This window comes from Piliocolobus tephrosceles, chromosome 7, assembly GCF_002776525.5.
Source record: "Piliocolobus tephrosceles isolate RC106 chromosome 7, ASM277652v3, whole genome shotgun sequence".
Lineage (NCBI taxonomy): Eukaryota > Metazoa > Chordata > Mammalia > Primates > Cercopithecidae > Piliocolobus > Piliocolobus tephrosceles.
In genome coordinates, this window is record NC_045440.1 from 30,856,830 (window position 1) to 30,878,625 (window position 21,796).

Here is a 21,796-nt window from a genome sequence, read left to right on the forward strand (position 1 = left end):
ATGCTCAGAAAAGTTATTCTATGTAATATCATTCAACACATGTTTCCTTTTTCCTGTAAGACTTAGTTTTCCTGTAAGAGTTAGCAATCCCAAATAATTTCCTTTTCCATATGCATCCAGGAAATATATTTAAATAGCTACTTATATTTCATTCATAGTTGTCTGCCAGTGGGACCTCTGTTTCTTTAACATAATCCTCTCTAGTGATAAGATTTCTAGGCCCTATTCAGCTCTAATCACCCTCTTCTAAAGTCCTTTAATTACGGTTTTTTTCCCAGCAAATATCATTCCAAAGTGTATCTAAAGTATAATTCAGCATTCTAGATATGATCCAGCCAATGAGGAATGTACTGGGGCTTTTACCCAATTTGATTGATGCTCTGCTTTGATATTAATTTGGCTAAAGAATACCTAAGGATTTTTTTGTTCTTTCTTTTTAAAAAGAGTTTTAAAAATGGGTTAATAATAAAGCATGTAGCTAATTAGAAATCCTTATTTCTGCGTATATTGTAGTCGAGGGATATCTCCTCTTGTATTTATGTCACCAATTTTCGAACGTGAATGCACTTGTGATGCTTATCTCGATCAGATTGAATCTTAGTCTTGGCCCATTGATATTCTGTCCTAGGATTCCCAAGGGTGTTCTCCACAGAAAAGATTCCATGGCCACATGTCATACCTGCCTTAGAAATTCACAGTACAGATTTGCAAAAAACTACGGAGATGCATTGTTGTAAAGAGACTTCTTTAACTTTTTTTAATGCAACATTTATTTTAGCATAGAACCATTTTTTTAAATCTCTCTTTCTTTTAAAGCCTAACATTTGATTACATTACTAGGAATAGTATTCCAGGAAACAATGCCAAGGCCTATTAGGAGAAGTTTGATTTTAACACTTATCCCTTTAAGATTATGTTAACTGTAAATATGATTACCATGTTTCTTACAGTTCCATCTAGTTCAATAGTTAAAATGTTAATTGCATTGGGTCAGGAAAGGAGTCTTTACATACAAACAGGATTGTTCCTAGATCTGTATAAATAGGAAAGAAGGGTTGTTCTTGAGGGTGTTGTAATAATCTTGGAGTTGTACATTCTTGGGATGTTGCTGTAATCTCATCTCAGCATTTGGGGACTTAAGAAAAGCTACTGTTTTCTTACTTTAGAAATTTAACTCTTTCTGTGGCATTGAAAATCAAGATATTAATGCCCCACCCTGATATTGTTCATAATTTTTCTATTATTGCTAGTGGTTTCATGGTTATATATGAAAATTCTTCCAGCAAACTATGCTAAATGTTGGGCTGGAAAATCTTACTGTACTCATCCAATTTTTTCGCACTATTTTTCAAAGATACCCATCATGAAGGAAACTTGTCACATATGAACAAAGTAGATAAATAGCTGACAATCCATTTTAAAAATCATATGATATTTGAATACTCCAAAATTCAGCCTAAAAGTTAATGCAACCTGACATTGGGTGATATTCTAATATTGGTTTATTTTGATAATTTTAAAAGTTGTCATATTTTATTGTTAAGACATATCTATTTGCAAAGATATTTGTCATCAAAATGGCCCATTTTGGCTTATAGCGATATACTTCAGGGAAACTTTCCTATGAATAATGTCTCTGGTTAATGTGTGAATATTCTTTAAATGGCCCTTGGTGGTGTCCCCATTCCATAGATAGATAAAACTGTTAAATTACATCCGCTTTTTGTCAACTTTTTTCTGTGGACCATTATTTTCAGAAAACATTAACAGATACGCCTTGGGGCGGATCACGAGGTCAGGAGATCGAGACCATCCTGGCTAACACGGTGAAACCCCGTCTCTACTAAAAAATACAAAAAACTAGCCAGGCGAGGTGGCGGCACCTGTAGTCCCAGCTACTCGGGAGGCTGAGGCAGGAGAATGGCGGGAACCCGGGAGGCGGAGCTTGCAGTGAGCTGAGATCCGGCCACTGCACTCCAGCCTGGGTGACAGAGCGAGACTCCGTCTCACAAAAAAAAAAAAAAAAAAAAAAAAAAAAAAAGGATTCCATGGTCAATTAAGTTTGAGAGAAAATAAATAATAGATCCCCTTTCAGGGAATCACAGTACATCAGCACATTCAAGACCCTGAGAAATCCTGTGAGAATAAAGATAATGAAAAGCCTGTCTTTATTTCACCTAATATTTTCCAAATTTATCTGAATGTGGAACACATTGCTTTGTTACCTCAGGTTTACCTGTTGACATCATTGGGTCATGACTGGGGAAGTTACCTTTTTTTTTAGACCAAGTCTCACTCTGTCACTCAGGCTGGAGTGCAGTGGTGTGGTCTCGGCTCACTGCAACCTCTGCCTCCCCAGTTCAAGTAATTCTCCCACCTCAGCCTCCTGTGTAGCTTGGACTACAGATGCGTGCCACCACACGTGGCTAATTTTTGTATTTTTAGTAGAGACAGGGTTTCACTATGTTGGCTAGGCTGGTCTCGAACTCCTGACCTCCTGATCTGCCTACCTCGACCTCCCAAAGTGCTGGGATTATAGGCATGAGCCACTGCTCTCAGCTGCAAAGTTAATTTTTCAGCCCCGATGTTGGTTTGACTGTCACTGTTCCTGGTCTGGACCACCTCTGATGGTCTGTGCCCTCTCATTATGGCCTTTTCCTTTCCTCCAACCAGCCATGGGAATATTAGGTTCTGCTTACTCAGCAAGAACCTAATATTTACTTAATCAAACATCCAAATATTTTCTTCATTCATTAACACGTTTATCCAATAATGTCTGAGGACAAAGCCTAGCCTGATGTATGCTCCATGAGACTAGCAAGAAGTTGACATTATAACTCCACTCTCCAAAGTGTACGTTCTAGGTTGAGAGATGAGACATACTGAAGGAACTCTCATGAGAGACGTACTCAGGGCTGTCAGAATTTAGGCACATGAGAGCAGCTCCAGCTACACGACCAGGAGAGGCTTGGTGAAGCATTTGGCACCTGACATGGCCCTGGAAGGTCCAGCTGAGATTTTGATGCGTAAGAATGCAGGACCCCATTGTAGGAAGAAGAAATGACACAGACAAAAGCACAGAGGTGGAAAATCAGGGGGCCTACATGCGGAACTTTGCGTAGTTCAATCAGATAGACTGGAGGAGACTAGTAGGAATTATATTTGGAACAATTGATTTTACTCAGTTAACATTGTGTGACAAGAAGATCAGAAAATTCACCAGAAAACTAGCAAAGTATAACGTGGCAGATTTGCAATCAGAAGGATTGCTGTCATTTCTTCCTCCCTTGTTTTCTCCCTTGTCGTTATCCCCTTAAGAGCCCAGGAAATCACAGTTACCAGGCTAGAGCATAGAAGGATTGTTGTTATTTTTTGCAGATAGGGTCTCATCATGCTGCTCAGACTGGAGTGCAGTGAGTATTCACCGGCATGATCATGGTACACTACAACCTTGAATTCCTGGGGGCAGGTGATTCTCTCACCTCAGCCTCCCAAGTAGCCGGGATTCCAGGGGCATGCCACCACACCAGGCTTTAGAATAATTCTTTAGAAAGACTTTAGTAAACTCTGAGCCAATCCCTGCTGTTCTGAGTTCTTATATCTCGGAGACTGCTTATGTGCAACAGTAAAACACAGACACAGCAAATCACAATGCTGCCCATATTAAAAAAAAAAAAAAAAAAAAAAGGTGAATGTTGATGTAATATTCAGAGTTTTATAAAACTGTGTGATAACGTTGCCCAGATATTTATTCCAGTATTAAGAATCTTTCATGTGGTACTATGCTCCCAGCAATGAGAATCTTAAGGAAAGAAAAATTCCCTTCCTTTTGGAATTGATAAATCCTCTTCATTCAAAATTAACATTATTCTTGATATTACTCTACTGAGAAGAAGAGCGCACAGTAGTTTTTATCTATTTTAACTTTCAGTAAGTCCTTAAGAGACTTGTAGGAAATGACTTTATACATTTTCCTCTTCCTAAACTCTAGTGGCTCATGGCATTTGGATGTAGAAAACTAAGAAAATTTACCAATTAGGTTTAAAAATCTAAGCTATAACACAGTTATTGGTGATGATAAGGGAGTGAAAAGAAAAACTACAGAAGATTTCCTTTAAACTACTGATTTAGGTGATAAAATTAAGATGATATCCATGGTATAACTTAATGGATGCATCTTACTTTTACTCTAGGTAAAATCATGTGGTCAGATCAATGTAATGGAAGTTGTATTTTAACATATGTGTAAGGTGGGGAGAGGCAGTTTGAGAACTCTGAAAGCACAGAAAAGTATATATTTATATTTACTGCATTTCTGTGATATATACTGACACCACTTTGGTCCTGATCTTATAGGAAGTCAGAGCTTCGCATTAGCAAAGCATCACTGGCTGATTCTGGAGAGTATATGTGCAAAGTGATCAGCAAATTAGGAAATGACAGTGCCTCTGCCAATATCACCATCGTGGATTCAAACGGTAAGAGATACCTACGGTATACTGTTCCTAAATCTCTAAGAAGAGTAATCAAGACATGTGGTAAGACTCATAATAGATTGGTGTGTTAAATCTCATTGTGAACAAATTAAAAACACATAAAGAAAACCAGGTGTTTCAAGGATTTTGTATGGCTTTCATAAATTTCTGTTCTCCATGAGATTATGTAGACCTTAAATATACAGATATTTTTTACAAAAGGATTTGAACAAGGCCATGAATGGCAGAGATAGGTTGGATTGCTAAAAGATAGAGGTTATACAGTTTTTTTAAGTTGGTCAGGGAGGGCAGTCAAGTCTTTGGCTCTCTGAGCAACAGAATACGGTTATATATATACATAGGATGTATATACACGATATGTATATATGCACATAAACAGAATATATGCATATTATATATGTATACATATACATATATAATAGATATACATATGCATATTATGTATATACATATAGGTATATAATATATACACATATTTTATATACATACACATATAATATGCATATTATGTATTATATATGTATATGTATACATATATAATATGCATATATTCTGTATGTGTGCAAAATACAGTCCTGACTCAATTCTGGCAATTTATTCCCATTACATCTGGCTCTAGGTGGTAGAAAGGCCATTAATTTTTTTTAGGCCTATTAATTTTGAAATTAGGACCATTTCAGAGGCAATAAATTTCCTACTATGAAGAGGCTTCATTTTCAGCTTTCTTCAGAATAGTACCAGGCAATCCTTCTTAAACAAATGAATGACTTAGAGGTAAGAAGTACAATCTACCTCTGACAACTTCTCTGAGTTATTCCAGGAAAGTAAAAGAACCACATCTGATGGCTTTCTGTTTTGTACTAGCCTAATACTCCATGATTTGATGGAATCATCTATAGGAGCTGATGATGATGTTGATGACCTAGCAATGCTTCTTTAAATCTTTTAGAATAATCAAATGCTATTTTAAAGTCTTTGGTGCTCCTCCCTCTCTCTCTCTCTCTCTCTCTCTCTCTCGCTCTCTCTCTTTCTCTCTTTCTTTCTTGAATTATGGCACTTAACTATTGCCTTTACAAAATTTGTCATCTGTTATAAAACCAAGCTTAATTGCATGGCTTCTCAGTAGGAGATGAGAAAGATTCTGCATTTCAAGGGCAAGCCCTCTTAAAGTGATAGGGTAAAAATGCCAGGTCAGCACAGGTAGAGTAAAAGTAATTTTAAGGGTTAATTGTATGGGAGGCTGATGTAGTTTTTGCCACTTGATTCTTCTGTAACATACTAAGAAAGGGAGAAGGGAGATAAAAATAAGAAACAGGGCTGGGAAAATTCAGGTTAATGCCTCTTCCTCTCTGGACTTCTCAAGGATCTGTTCCATCACAGAGCAATCAAAGTTTATCACTTTCATTTTAAATATCTCCCTCTATAGAGAGTAAAGGAGAGCAGGGAAAAGGAATTTCCGTTAGGAGTCCCGTTTATTACAGTTCAAAATGTAAAACCATTTAAAATTTATATGGGTAAATATAGCATCACTTTATTTTTCAACCAGGGCAGGTTAAGCAATAGTAGTTTGCTAGTATTACTTTACCCCACGTGGAATTCTATAGGATGAAACACACATTAAAAAATTAATTGTAATGGACTATTTTTTACTTTCTACTATAACCATTGTTTGAAGCTTGTTCTCCTCGGTTTGTCACTGGCTTGGTTCAGTGTGTCTCCTCATGGTTAATGCTATTCAATTGTGATTTTTGACACTTGGATTTCATTTGTGTAGCTATATCACAAAGTCCCAGGAAAATAAAATTAAAGCTAGTGTCATAGTCTCACTGAGTGTCTACAGAAGTATTACATTGATTATTCCATGGTTTCTGATTTACAGGATTAAGTAATGAATTATTTATTACTCTATTATTCCGGGCAAAACCCCATAGAGTTCCTTTTTTATTAATTTGGGGGTACTGAAAGTTTGATAATATGGCTTTTTACATTTCTTACATAGGAAAAACAACTAATTCATTTTTTCCCACATTAATTCACTCAAGTCTTGGTCTAGTGATCAAACTTGAATATATAGTGTTGACCAATTATAGGGTAGAGAAATGAAACTCAAGGTGTTTTTGATGAGTCCTTTTTACCTGGCAAGAATAAAGAGAAGTTTATGGAATATTTTAAGTAAGTCATTGTTAAACAACCAACAAAAATTCTTTCAGAAATAGGTTCTTATGGACTTACGTAATTAAAGCCTCTGAAGAAGGAGAATGAAGAGTCTCAATTGCAATGCAAGTTGGCCTTGTTTTTATTCTCTTCTTGGATGTTAGGAATAGATCATCCTTTGCCAGCCCCTTCATTGTATTAAAAAAGAATAAAAGAGTTAGCATAGAAAACAGACTTATTCAGAATCAGCGATACTTAGCAGCAAAAGGAGATATGAACCCAGTTTTTTTTTTTTTTCTTTATTTCTACCACAGTGCAGTTCCATCTGTGTCTGAAATGGTTTTTGTGTGTGTTTTGTTTTTCGTTTTTTGAGACAGGGTTTCAATCTGTCACCCAGGCTAGGGTACAGTGGTGTGATCTTGGCTCACTGCAACCTCTGCCTCCTGGACTCAAAGGATCCTCCCACCTCAGCTCAAAAAAAAAATTTTTTTTTTTTTTTTTTTGAGATGGAGTGTTGCTGTGTTGTCCACTCTGGAACTCCTGGGTTCAACTGTTTTACCCACTGTGGAACCCCTGAGATCAGTAAGTCCACCCACCTTGAACTCCCAAAGTGCTGGGATTACAGGTGTGAGCCGCTGCGCCCAGCCTTAGTCTGTGTCTGACTATATGTTTGCAAATGTTTAAGTGAGATTCTTTTGCTTATAAAGAACAGAAGTTGAAGGAATGGTATGAGGCCTAAGGAGTGAGGGATTCTATGGCGAAGAATGAGAACTTCATTATAACTCAGCCTCAAGGAGATGGAATTGTATGCTGGGCATCTCTGGGAATTTAAGCAATGCGAGTTTGTGGTTTTTCTCTCTGGTGTTTCTAACTTTAATATGCTTCTGATACTTTTTTAACTTTTGGACTCTTTCCCACATCTTCTCACCTCTCCTACTTTCAAACTCTGCCTCTTTATAATTCCAGACTTTGACCTGTTTCTTGCCCCCATGGGGCCATATTCTTCATGGCACTTTCAGGCATTCTTTCAGCTTTAACCTCTATTGTATGATTGTTTCCTTGGTTTCCCAATGAAATTCCCCAGACCAAGAATCCTATTAGCAGAGTTGATTGTTCCATATTCATTAAAAGACCTAGAGAACTTACAAATTATCTGCTGTCTGGTCATGCGTCCACTGCTACCTCAACTAGAGAGGGTGAAGCTGGAAACATAGCTGCCCAGAAGCTCCTCTCTTCAAATGCTGAGGATGGAGCATGCAGCTCACCTGGGCCTGTGGCTTGGCACCATGATTGACAAGGCTAGTTTCCTGTACCTTGGAGGAGATACCCTTTTTGCTCTGCACCTTAGAGTCCTAGTTATAGTGCATCCAGAAGGAAAATATGTGATCATCTTGATCCCTTATCCTCTTCCACTGCTATCTATGAATTTGCTATATTCTGTTCAATGCTTGGTTATCAAAGAAGCTTCATTTGGGTTCTGAGCTCTCCAGGGCTTAGATGCACTGCCTTTGTGTTGTCTCATTCCTGTCTTCCTAGGAATCAGGGCAGAGGTTGCACAGAAACACTTTTTCAGAGACAAAAAGGGCACTTTCTACTGGGGTTATAAATTGCCACACCACTGAACCATGTCTTCCTAAATATAGATATTTACCATTGACTTGGGGTGACAGAGAGTAGAATTCTCAAGAATTCCTTTCCTTTCCCTTCCCTTCCCTTCCCTCCCCTCCCCTCCCCTCCCCTCCCCTCCCTTCCCTTCCCCTTCCCTTCCCTCTCTTTCCCCCTGTTTTTTTTTTTTTTTATAAACGGTGTTTCGCAGTGTCATCCAGGCTGGAGTGCAGTGGCAGGATCTCGGCTCACTACAACCTCCACCTCCTGGGTTCTAGCAGTTCTCCTGCCTCAGCCTCTTGAGTAGCTGGGATTCTAGATACCCACCACCACACCCCAGCTATTTTTCGTATTTTTTGTAGAGACAAAGTTTTGCCATGTTGGCCATGCTGGTCTCTAACTCCTGACCTCAAATGATCTGCCCACTTTGGATTCCCAAAGTGCTTGGATTACAGGTGTGAACCACCACACCCGGCCAAGAATTTATTGTTTCATTGGGGATTCTAGAAAAAAAAGTTGTTAAAATAAGAACATGATGTCAGACTATTACATTATGTAGAACTCCCCTTGAGATTTTAATTTATATTTTCTATGAACTATCAGTCACTTTATTAATTTCATTTTTTCACCTTTTCTATATATTTCCAAGAAGTTCATGGCTATAATTTGAGAATTTCTATACAGGTTTCCTTGATGGATGATCCTTGTAGGTTGCTGCAATCTAATTATCCTAATTCTTTCCTATTCAAAGGATTCCTTGTGATTTACTTAAATTCTCACACAGTTACTTTTTATGTGTTCCAAGATGTTTAGAATATATTTTGATACAAGATTATAAGAGAGATGGGGAGGTTGGGGGAGACATTCGTAGGAGGCTGTTTGCTTTCTCCACAGATGACCTTGCTGTTTAGTACGATGTTGAATTCTATTAAGACAGCTATAATAATTATTAGAATAAAATTAGATCATAAAAGTCTTCTGCAATGAAACTCATTGTTTAGATCTATCCGGATTAGTGACTAAATATAAATGAAATGATTAAAAAATTAGGAAATTCCCCTTGAAACTGTGTATGCTTGAGTGTTAACAGTGGCCGTGCTTTTACTATTTTCAAGCACTTAGAAAATAATACAGTCAAGCATTTTGCCAACCTACATTTTAGAAATGTATGTGTTTTCTGTCTTTTCCAATGCCTTTCAACCCCTACTTTATTCAGAATTAGAGAAAGTAATTTATCATATAGTAGACATATATCAACCTATGCAATCTGCTAATTACTTCTGGGACAATGCAAAGCTTACAAAGACCAGTTGGGTTTTCATATAACAAAGAATTTCATAGGCAGTAACTATGTGATAACTTATGAGTGAATTCCTTTCATGAATTCATCTATGACAAAGGAAAAGCCCCACATACACTATGTTTACACACCCTACACACTATATGTTCATTTGTATTTGTGGTTTATTTGACTCAGTCTGTATATAGGGAAACCTTGACTTACCAACTAATTCTTAGCTAACAAGCTTTGTGAAAACTCCTGGGCTTTAGAGTAGGGAAGAGAATAATAGACTTTACTGATTTCCAAATTAATTAAGTAATGCTTTCTTTTAAAAGATTAATATAGGAGAATATATAACTAATCAATCATATCTTCTCCTAAGTTTTCTTTTTTAATCAGAAGAAAAATTATTTGAGTGAGATTCAAGTTCCCACAGGAGCAATTGGGCTTGTAGCAATAAAATAGCTGTTTCATTTGAGATGAGCAGAAATATATTATTTTTATAAAATTTAATTAAATTATCAATTACGGCTTTTAAAAATGGACTCATATGGGTAATAGGCTTAGCCTTACCCCTCTCCCAAATTGATAATGATATTAGTAATTTCACTATATTGGTAAACAACCTGCAGTTACATTGAAAAGCATGTAAAATATGTTTTATAATTTGTTTAACAGTCTACATGTATGTTGTGTTATGTAGGATGCCCAGGAAGGCAAATACGTGAGAACAACATGAAAACAATAGGGTAGACTTGTCTGTTCAACGTATGGTATTCATCCTGTCACTACACCATTTATTAATTTCAGAATTTCTCCGTTGCCTTAGAGTAAGCATTCATTATGAACAGGAAGAATTCGGGTAATCAAAGATGTTCCTCGAGTCATCTTTATAACTTGTAATAAACAAGTGTGTCCGCTTTTACATCTTTTAAAGAAATCACTTGATCAAAATTTTTGTATGTACAGCAGTGACCTGTAAGTTTAGAAAACCAAAGTCACATAAGTGAATGTTGAAATACACACAGACACATTTTAGGTATGTTTGTATATACTGTATACAATGTGTATATGTGTATTTTGCTACATAATTACATTTAGTATATTATGATCATGGTGAAATTGCAGACATGTTACATTCATAATAATTAGAAAAATTTCTTTCTAGAAGGTATCTTTGAGACCATGCAACTTTTTCCTGAGACCAGACCCAGTTTATTAAGAAAGCATTCAAACATTACAAATATACTAATGTTCCTTATGTTTACTTGCCTGAGCAGCATAAGTTGCTCAGCTGTGTTCAGTTTCTGATAATTCTAAAACCTAATTAATTTGCACTAATGAAGGGACTGTCCTTTATAAATTAGCAAATTTAATATACCAAATTACTATAGGAAAATATGTTGCTTAAATAAATATCATGAAGATTGCAGGATTTAATGCTTTTTTAAAAGTCTGTAAGTGTAATATAAAATTACTTTCAATTTACTTTTAACAAAAGGCTGTTTTCCAAATCTATAATTTCTACCCATAGCACACACAAAAATGCTTGCTGAGTGGTTTTAATTAAAAAGATTAACTTTCTTACTAGCAAGATTATGTTTAAAATGAAGACTCCTTTGGTGTAGAAGTATAGGTTAACTTTTGAGCTTGTATTTCCTCCAGGATTAATTCAGAAGGTTTGTATTTGAAACCATAATCATTAAAGATATTTTAAGGTCTCCAAGATAAATACCTAATATTAGGAAGAGGGGTTATTTTAAGTTGTCTCTGTGTAGCTGCGTCTCTGTGTAGAGGTTACAGTAGTAACCTCCTGTTCTGGTATTTTTATGTAACATTCAATTAAAAAATGAAACATTATGGTTAACCTTTCCTCTAATCTGTGGTATTTTTTGCTGGAGATAGAAAAGTTCTGATTTTTTTTTTTTTTTTTTTTTTTTTGGAAGGTCACAGTGGATAGCTACTCAGTTTGTCAAAAATAAATTTGAAAGGAGTCTTGATATCCGAATTGGGATTGGGACTTTTGCCCAGCTCTAGTTGTGCACCTTGAGTTTACAACTTCATCTGGTTGTAATGTCATTGATGAATCCTGAAGGACAAGAGAAGGAAGCATCTCTCTTAGTGTGGGTCCTTTGTTTGGAAACATGGCCCTTCTAGATATTTCTAGAGAAGGACACGCACTTTGAATCTCTAATATAGTTTCTCTAAGATTACATTTTCTCAAAGAAGAACAGTTTCATTTTCTGCAGCCCAAATTGAGAAACTTGTTGGAGCTGCTTCCGAAACAGATATCTTCATGTTACCAATTCGGAATATCTTGTTTCTCGTCTGATGCTTGAGAAAATCCTGAGAAAATGATGTACCCTCACATACTAATTCCTTTCACTTAGCCCCATTCTTAGTGGATATAAGAGCCAATGTAGGCAACTTTGATGTATTGAAACCAATCTTACTCCTTGAATAGTTTGCCCTCTTAATCTGTGATTAGAGAGGATCATCCACTCTTAATTTGCAGCAGAAAGACACATTTGGTCTTACTAAAGGTATATTGCTAATCACTTATTCTTAAACATTGCCGCTGACTCTCACATGACTTTGTTTTCCTTTCAATTCCACAAAATCTTTTGTCCCTAGAGAAACTTCAGAGGTTGAAGAAATATTGCCACTTAAATTGATTCCACTTACCTACTAGACTAGTCCAATCTTGGAAACCCTAAATGGCCATATCTGTATTTAAAGATGATTATATTAGTAATAAACTTTTCTACTCCATGATTAACAGAATATTAATTTAAACATAAAATTGTATATGACCTGCTTAGGATTCTCAGTTAGATCTCATAATTTTTTGTACAGTAGATAGTATCACAGTAGATTCAACTTATCTTTTGTCCTGGCTAGAAAATGTGAACTACCATTAAGTCATTTGGCAAGACTTATGACACAATGAAACTTGAATGATATGCATCATTGCATCTCTACATCTTTCCAGGCCTCATAAAACTGTGCCTTGCTAAAAGTGTTAGATTCTGCCAAACTGAAGCCCTTTTCACAAGAACTGAATATGGAATTAGACAATGTAACTACCCTGTATTCCATCATAAAGGCAGCAAGAAAACAAGTTCAAAGTTTGAATAAGACTATCACAATCTTAATGATAGTGATGTATCCAGAAGTATAGAGGTTGGGTTCATCCTTCATTTCTTTGGGGTGGGAACTGCATACTTACTGCCTGGGTAGCTGATATCTATCATATGATAAGGCACCTGTCTTCATTCTCACTGGCAATTTTAAATAGAGTTCAGTGCCAGAATTTGATGTTTTTCACCAATCCTAATTAGAAACTTGGCTTACTTTTATTTTTGAACAAAAATGTACTTGTTAAAGATCATAACTTAAAAATTCTTACTATAGCTGGGTGATCTGATAGCTTTGACTTTCTTAGTTCCCCTATTTCGACTTTTCTTCCTGAGAAGCCTACTGCCTCTTTGACATAAATTCTTCCTCACTGACCCAAGTGGGGGCAGTGAATGCTTACTAATTATTCTAGCACAGCTGATTTTATGCTCTTTGCCTGAGAAAGGAGAACTATCAATTTGGACTGTCTTTCTGCATTTCTCACTCTCTGTATGGTTAAAGCCTGGACTTCTCTCACTCCCTTGCAATACTTCCTTCCTTTATACTTACTTTTAGTTTGAAGGCAGGCTGTGGTACCTGCTCCCGGCCTCCTGCTTATATATCATAATGTCCTATCGCCTTTTTTTTTCAGAGATCATCACTGGCATGCCAGCCTCAACTGAAGGAGCATATATGTCTTCAGGTAAGGAAAATAAGCCTGGCAAATTTTACTAACCAGAATGACAACCATAACTGCTGGCTGCTCCTTCTACTAATCAGAACCCTTTCTGCATCCAAACCTCTCAGCTGCTCTTGTTTTCTGCTTCAGTGTTTTTCTCAACCTTGTTCTGTCTTTTTGGATTTTACTTAAGGGAGGATGGTTCTTGCTGCATCTTCAAACTTAGGCCTGAGAAACATACATGAGTGAAAGAAATCTACATCTAGATGCAACTTAATGACATTAAGCAAGTAAAGGAGATATCTGAGTTACAAGCTCAGTTTTTATGTCTTTCCAGGTGCTTCTCTTAGTGCCTTCTACTCTTTCACCCCTCAGAGTGTATTCCTGGATAATTTATCAACATCTGATCTGTGACCTTTAGGTTTGTAATGATCAGTTGTGGATCGCTAAACTTAAAAAAAAAAAAAAAAAAGACATACAGCCTGACATTTAAAAATGCTGTTGTCTTTTGTTTTTGTTGGTTTCTCACTTGCCTATAATATTTGCTGATAGCATTCATAGTCTGGGCAGATATTAGCAACTTAGAACCCAACTCTAGCAATGCATATATAACCACAATTCATTGATTTCTTCACAAGCTATGCATTTAATCAATCCTCTATGTATTTCATTTTTTAAACTTTTTCTTATTCTTTGTAATTCTATAATTAATAGAACCTTAGAACATTTAAAAATTAATCTTTATTTGGAAGAAAATTTTTGAACACCCAAGACTGGAAATTCATCCCAGAGGTACAATGGTAACTTGGTTTTGCCTGGTGCCTTTTCTTTTACAAAAATTCTTACATTTCATTTGATAATCACAATTAACTTGTGAAACAAGACATCATTTTTCCTCATTTTACAGATGAGAAAACTGAAGCATTAGAAATGTTAAGTCATATATCTCAGGAAGTAGAAGAGAAGGTACTTCAAGTTCACTATTCTTTTTGTTACTCCACATTTAATATTTTAGCTTCATTAAGTTTTTCATTATGGCTGGTATCTTGTTGAAACTATAGAATGACCTATAATCAACATGCCTTTTTCCATCTTACCTTCACTGGTTTCCTCTTCCCTTCCAAACCATTGTTTAAAACCATGAAAGCTAAACATCTCTGTATCCTAGACTACTTTAGCTATACTTAGGGCATATTCATGTGTCATTACTAAGATATAAGTGTATGTGTGTTGTGGAATGGTATCATCCTGGAGTCTAAGAGGTTGTTACTCTTCTGAGAGAAGGAAGGAAGGAAAAAAGAGGGAAAGAGAGAGAAAACAAATAAATCAAATATTCTGAATTTCTTCACCTTTCATTTACACGTTTCTGTAATATAGGGATTTCATTATATGTGACTCCAGTAAATGCCATTAGGAAAAAAGAGCTTTTACATTTATATGGAACTTGTCTTGGGAAATTGAATATAACTATTATTTCTTAATATGTGACTTGAATCTTGTTAACTTTCTGGCTGTTGACTTTCAATCCTTCTTTGACACTAAGACTTCTTTATTTCTTACTAATGAAAACCCATCCGTTCCATGCTTTTTTCTGCATGAGTCATATTTTTCATTCTCTCTGTACTTAACTACTGTTTTTTCTTCTTTTATCTTTGCTACCTAAGAAAATCTTGCTACTAGATATCCCCAACTATTGTATGATTTATTTAATTAGCATGGTTTGTTTGATTCTAATGTAATAACTCTATTGCTCTAGCAGACTTTGCATGGACTTCAGCACTTTCTAGTCAGGATGTTTATGCAGATCCAAGTTGCCTGGAAATATTCTCAATCTTGTTTGTTTATTTATTTGGCATGCATGAAAGTTGGCTTTCATTCTCTTGGAATCTGGGGGCTGTTCCCTTTGGTTTCATGTTTTCTAAAAATCAAGACCACACCTAAAAGAAAGTATTTTCTATCTCACCCTGTGGTGTGGATCTCTTCGGAGTAGTCTGTCTTGGGAGTTCAGATAATGCTTGGTGTGTGGGATATTCTTACAGATGGATTGACTCCATTTTCATCCCTTTTAAAAGTCTTCGGGTCTAGACTATGGAAATATTCCTTTGTGGTCTTTGAGTACTGCATATATCTTCTGACTTATAAATGCTTCAGCTTCTCTGTTGCACTGTGTTCTAGTACTCTTTTACTAGGTGATACCCAAGCCTGGCAAATTTTCTAATTTAAGAGTCCAGGCAGCATGACCCAATAAAACCTCATTCCACTTTTATGTTTTATAGAGTCTCCCATTAGAATATCAGTATCAACAGAAGGAGCAAATACTTCTTCATGTAAGTATACTTACATATTCTGTTCACTGGTTTTTAACCCAAGACACTATCTGCTTTGGAAGGTCATGTTCACGTCTATCCTCTGCCCCTATTAAGGGTCAGAGTATTGAGTTTGGCAATAGTTGGTATTTGCTATTTGGAGTAGAAATGGCCTCCTAATATGCTCAAGGACAACTGGACATCTTGTCCTCCCAGTATATATAAGAATATTAAAATATACCACAAATGTATAGTTTTAGGGTAATCTGGTGGCTTTGAATATTGAAAAATTATTGCACAGTTCTGAGGCTTTATTCCTGGCAAGCAATAGAGCACATTGCGTGTCTTTTCATCTTGTCTGGATGCCTTCAGCAACTGCCTGAGGCAGTTGTATCTAGTAGTAGTTTGATACCCAGCTGTTTGGAGCCTCTGTTCCAAAACTTCTTCGTTCTCATATAAAGTCAGCTGTGATGGAGTAAGAAAACTATATATAGATGCCCTTAATTCAAATTTGATAGCAAGTAACTAATTATGAAAATGTTTGAAAGCAAGTCCCTAGATAAGATCTCAGATTAGTTTTCATCCGTTTAATGTGAAATGGGCTTTGTGCTTGTGGACTTCTATAACTGTTAGATTGAATGAGATTTTGTGCTATGTCAGGGGAACTTAAAGATATTAGCAAGGACTATCATAAAGAATTTTTGATACTTATAATTTGAGAATATTATTGTATTAAACTCTGATACTCAACAGAGGAGTTTATCAAACCTTGAAAATTAAACTTATAACTGCAGTCTTTCTCTTCCTTATTTTAGCTCCTTATTTAAAGCATTTTTCAGTTTGATAAACTCTTCAATAAATAGATGTTCCTAGTTATTCTATTTCAATCTGGGGAGTGTGTGTTCAAGAAACAGTTTACTTTTGCTCTCAGCAGGGTAGGAAAACTCATGAAAAGAAAGTCTGTCCTTTTGGCAATTTAAGTTGTTTTGTCAATCTGTTTAAATAAATCCTGTTTGATGTTACAGCCTTTCCCTCCAGGTTGGTGGTACTAGAACTGTAACTATATGGTATAAAATTATATTTTATTGTGTGAAGTATGGTGTTTTGCCTATATTTTAACAACATAAAGCTTCATTTAGCTGGATTGATGGCAATAGCCTAGTGAGATCAAACAGGAAATGAAATGCTAGAAAGGGCTAAATTAGTTTCCTACGTGTTCCAAGGGCTCTCATCATATCCTCCAAAATGATCATTTCTGCTGGTGAATTTGTGCTATTTGTTTTATAATTCTACTTATAAAAAGATTAGTGTAATTGTATGGATTTTATATAGCTAGCATTAAGGAATCATATTGAGCTTTTTTTTAAGTGTTTATTCTACAGAAGCAAATACTAGGTTTTTCTTTTTTGACATTTTGTCTGGAAATAGTTTCTCTCCTGTGCAATTCATTGAATAAAGTTATTGAAATTCTCATAATTGGAACCCTTCATGCTATCTTCAGTGGGACCATAGATACTATCCTTAAGCATATCTGAGCAGTTTGGGAATGTAAAAAAATACTTCTTTTGGTTTTCCTGAGCTTTGGGGAACTGAAATGAATCTCTCAGTTTACGTTTCTATTCATTGCGTTATCATTGAGAGAGAAGTAATTATGAAATCTGACTCCATTCCCTAACTCTCAGCAGAATTAGTTTTAGATATTTGGCAATGGTTTAACACTAAGAAGGGAAGCTTTGTGTACCATGATATTAAAATATTTCAATGTGCCGTTTTCACACATCAGTCACCCCAGGTCATGGTAAGTTCTCAGTAAATATGGTTGAATTGATTCATGAATCCATTTTTTTGTGGAACTTAATTTTATTAGAAGAATATCAATAATGAATATAATAAACTAATTACATGATATATTAGAAGGTGCTATGTAGTCCAAAAATGAGAAACAGTGGAGAAGGGGAGGGGATAAGGAGAGTTGAGACTTGTGATTTTTATTGGGTTGATCAAGGTAAGTATCATTAAATTGTTGATATTTGAACAAAAAGTAGAAAGAAGTGAAGGGTTAACTTTGTAAACATCTAGAGAAACTGGCTGGGCATGGTGGCTCATGCCTGTAATCCTAGCATTTTGGGAGGCCAAGGTGGGAAGATTGCTTGAGTCCAAGAGTTTGAGGCCAGTCTGGGTAACATTAGTCAGACCTCTGCTCTATAGAACATTGAAAAATCAGCTGAACTTGGTGGCATGCACCTGTAGTCCCACCTTCTTGGGAGGCCGAGGTGGGAGGATAACTTGAACTCAGGAGGTTGAGTCTGCAGTGCGCTATGATTATGCCACTGCACGCCAGTCTGGGTGACAGAGTGAGACTCTGTTTCAAGAAAAACAAATGAACAAATAAACAAAAAACAAAGAAACATCGGGGAAACTGTATTTAGACAAAGAACAGCCTGTGTAAAGGCCCTTAGGCAAGAGCATGGCTCATGTGCCCTGTAGGGGAACCATAAGGAGCCCTGTGGGATTGGAGTAGAAGAAACAAAGGGATGAAATATAGGAGATGAGGGTCACAAACCCAGGAGCCAGAGCATGTAGTGCCTTGTAGGCCATTGTCAGGACATTGGTATTTAGTGGAATCAGCCTGGCTCCTGCATGAAGAATGACTCACTGGGAGAAAAGGTAGAATCCAGGATGCCAGTTAGGTGCCTTTTGCGGACAGCATAGTGGCCTGGCCCAGGCTGGTAGCAGTAGAGGTAGCAAAAAATAGTCTATAATACTTTGAAAGTCAAGCCAGCAGGATTCCCTAACCAACTGAATATAAGGTGTTAGAAAAAGAGAAAAGCCATGGGTGAAACAAAGGCTGCTTCTGTTTTTGTGTTTTAACTTTTGGTGTTTCATTTTATTTTCTCCTTTAGCTTTTTCATTATACTTCTTCATATTAACTATTGTTTTACTTGTTTCTTTATAAGTACAATATGCATTTTTTACTAATCGTAGTGTATTTTTAAAAATTTTAGATTCAGTGGGTACATTGGCAAGTTTGTTACATTTTTTAATCTCATGAAAATATAATCTTCAATTTGAAAATATAAGCCAATCATAGCAGAAACCAGGTCCAGTCTTAGTTACAATAACGAAAATAGCATGAAGCACACAGTCCATTTCAAGGCAGCCACACGCAGAACTTGCATTGCAGGGAACAGCTGTGAGGTACAAATATCTCCATTTAGTAAAGGCTGAAGGTGAACCTTGAAGAGTCAGCGATAACAATAAGCCAGACTCAAAAATGCAAAATAGATTAAAAAAAGTCAAAGGCCTCAGAAAAGTTTGCCTGGTCAAAAATAATCAGCCTCAAAGAATAGATTTCTTTTCACTTTATTTTAGCCGCAAGGAGATGCTAGTAAATTCCTGTATTTGAAAGGTGAACTCTGCTTTTCTAATGTGATTGTGCCTGTACAGGCTACATTCTTTGAACTAATGACATGGGTGTTTTCTAAAGTAAATGTTGAAAAGCCTCTCTGAAGTAGTATGGATTCAGCAAACATTTTATGTATTAAACAGTTCTCTACGATTTGGAGGTCAGTGTAAAACAGAGGAGGCTTTTAGAGCAAACAGATATAGGCAGAGAAGATGGATCTGACTTCGCAGCCCCCAAAGTTCCCTTTTCTCCTCTGTAACTCATGTCGGATTAGAAAAAAATAAAAAAGAGCAGGCATGGTGGCTCATGCCTGTAATCCCAGCACTTTAAGAGGCCAGAGTGGGAGGATAGCTTGACGCCAGGAGTTTGAGACCAGTCTGGGCAACACATTGAGACCTCGTCTCTACAAAAAATAAAGAAATTAGCCAGGCCTAGTGACAGCCCTGAAATCTCAGCTACTTGGGAGGCTGAGGTGGGAGGATCACTTGAGCCCAGGAGTTTGATGCTGTCCTAAGTTATGGTTGAACCTCTGCACTCCAACCTGGGCAACAGAGCGAGACCTTATCTCTCTTAAAATAAAAACAAACAAACAAAAACAAGAAAGAAAAAAAAAGAAGAAAATAAAAGTCACTCACCTACCCATCTACCTACTTAATGTATTATAAGCATTTTTCTCATGTCTTTAAATACCAATCAGAAATATATTTTATAGGTCACTGTAACAATAAAGAAATCATTCTTGACTGGAGGTTTTTAAGGGATTTTTCATTTCCAAACACATTATCAGTTTTGCCCCCTTTCTATTTATTTTTTCCTACTACTTGTAAATATTGGTGGAATATCAAAGTTCTTAGTCCTTCCCTTTGTAAAACAGTGTTTACTAGTCAATTTTTTGAAATTGGAAACTTCCATTGTTCATTCACTAGTTTAGAGTTGTTAATTATAATTTTTAAGTTCTATACTAGTCTCCTGATAAAGATAAACATTATTATTTTCTTTATTTTCTTTTGTTTTTTGTAAATGAGGCATCTGTGACTAAAAACTTATAAGTAATTGCCTAAATGAGTTTTCTATTACAGATAAGTGACAAGTTTTAGAAGAATTTGAACCTTACAAAACAGTCAATAGGACTATCTTGTTGCTCCTTTTATAGAATCAGCAGAAGTAAATTGATTGTTTAGAACAAGCCTTAATGACTTCTTCTGGAGGTGCCAGCTGCTAGTGACCCCATTTTGCAGACAATTCTGTTGAATACCATAAAAAATTGTTATACCAACCACTTTGCTGAATTAAGCACCATCCATTCCAATTTAATACATAAATGAGGAAAACAAAACGGAACATCTAGCAAATAGTAATAGGAAAGAAAATCAAGATAAATCCCTGGAAAATAGTTGAAGTGGTTATATCTGTGTCAAATATGAATAATAGCAAACATTTATTGAAGGCCTACTGTGTGCCAAGTGCTGTGCTAGATGTTTTACGTGGATGATGGCTCATGGTTATCATAAAAACTTATTACACTGCGCAGATGAAACTGATATATGTTGTCCAAAGTCACACAGCAGCATTTAACCCCAGATAATACAGTAGCCTGCTATGTCACGTAAGGTTTTGCTGCCTCATAGAAAAAGTCCTTACTATTGAAAGAAATGGGATTCTGTGAGGGGATTGAAAAGTAGCCTTTGGCACAAAGTTTATTGGGAGTGTATGTGGTGGATTAAAGTAAATGACTTGTCTGGGGCCAGTTGTACCCATATGATCTTCATGTTACACATCAAAGCATGGAAGGTGAATGAAATGGGAAGAGCACAAATGCTGAGTGGATTCAATAATGCTGAGGACAACCGCCGTGGCTCATGCTTGTAATCCCAGCATTTTGGGAGGCCATAGTGGGAGGATTGCTTGAGCAAATTGATCATTTGAGCCCAAGAGATTGAGATTTCAGTAAGCCATGATCTCACCACTGCACTCCAGCCTGGGCAACAGAGACCCTGTCTCAAAAATAATAAAACAAATAAATTCTGGTGCTGCTAATTACGGTATAATTTTAAACAAATTGTGTAACTTCCCTGAGACTCAGTTTTGTCTCTCCTCTCCTCTCCTCTTTTCTTTTCTTTCCTTTTCATTTCTTTTTTCTTCTTTTGACAGGGTTTCTCTCTGTTACCCAGGCTGGAGTGCAGCAGTGCAATCATGGCTCATTACAACCTTGACCTCCTGGGCTCAAGCCATCTTCCTACCTCAGCCTCCCTAGTGGCTGGGACTACATGCGTGTGCCACCACACCTGAGTAATTTTTTTAGAGACAGGGTTTCACCATGTTGCCCACACAGCTACCAAACTCCTGGGCTCAAGTGATTCACCATCTCAGCCTACCAAAGTGTTGGAATTGCAGGCATAAGCCACCATGCCCGGCCTGATATTCAGTTTCTAGGTCTGAGGAACCCTATTTATTTTAAACATATATTGGAAAGTCTAATGTGAGAAAATGCATGTAAATCATTTAGCACAACTTTGCTTTAAGGTGGTCCCTTCATGTATGGAAGAGAGCTAGTGTGTGGAAAAGTGACATGGCTCTAAAAAGAAAATAAAAGTCAGAGAGTCTCTGCATCTTACTTCAACAATGTTGGAAGATGCCCTTATTGTTGGAGAAGGAATCAAGTTTATGATTTTAGTGTAAGTGATGGTGCTGACAGTTCTTTGCCAGGAAATCACTATGTCTTTTCAAAATATTATATATTCTCGGCTAAGG

The 21,796-nt window shown here is 36.5% G+C and overlaps 1 protein-coding gene across 16 annotated transcripts in view; it reads left to right on the forward strand.

Moving 5' to 3' along the window:
* Window positions 1-21,796, forward strand: part of NRG1 (neuregulin 1) — a 1,136,418-nt gene that overhangs the window by 966,327 nt on the left and 148,295 nt on the right. For 11 of the 16 annotated variants that reach the window (XM_031935850.1, XM_023214593.3, XM_023214589.3 and 8 more), the window contains exons 3-5: window positions 4,357-4,478; window positions 13,307-13,357; window positions 15,610-15,660. In XM_031935850.1, coding sequence (XP_031791710.1) covers window positions 4,357-4,478; window positions 13,307-13,357; window positions 15,610-15,660 — 224 coding nt within the window. The remainder of the gene's footprint in view (window positions 1-4,356; window positions 4,479-13,306; window positions 13,358-15,609; window positions 15,661-21,796) is intronic. The other 5 variants (XM_031935858.1, XM_031935852.1, XM_023214600.1 and 2 more) reach the window with 2 other exon arrangements.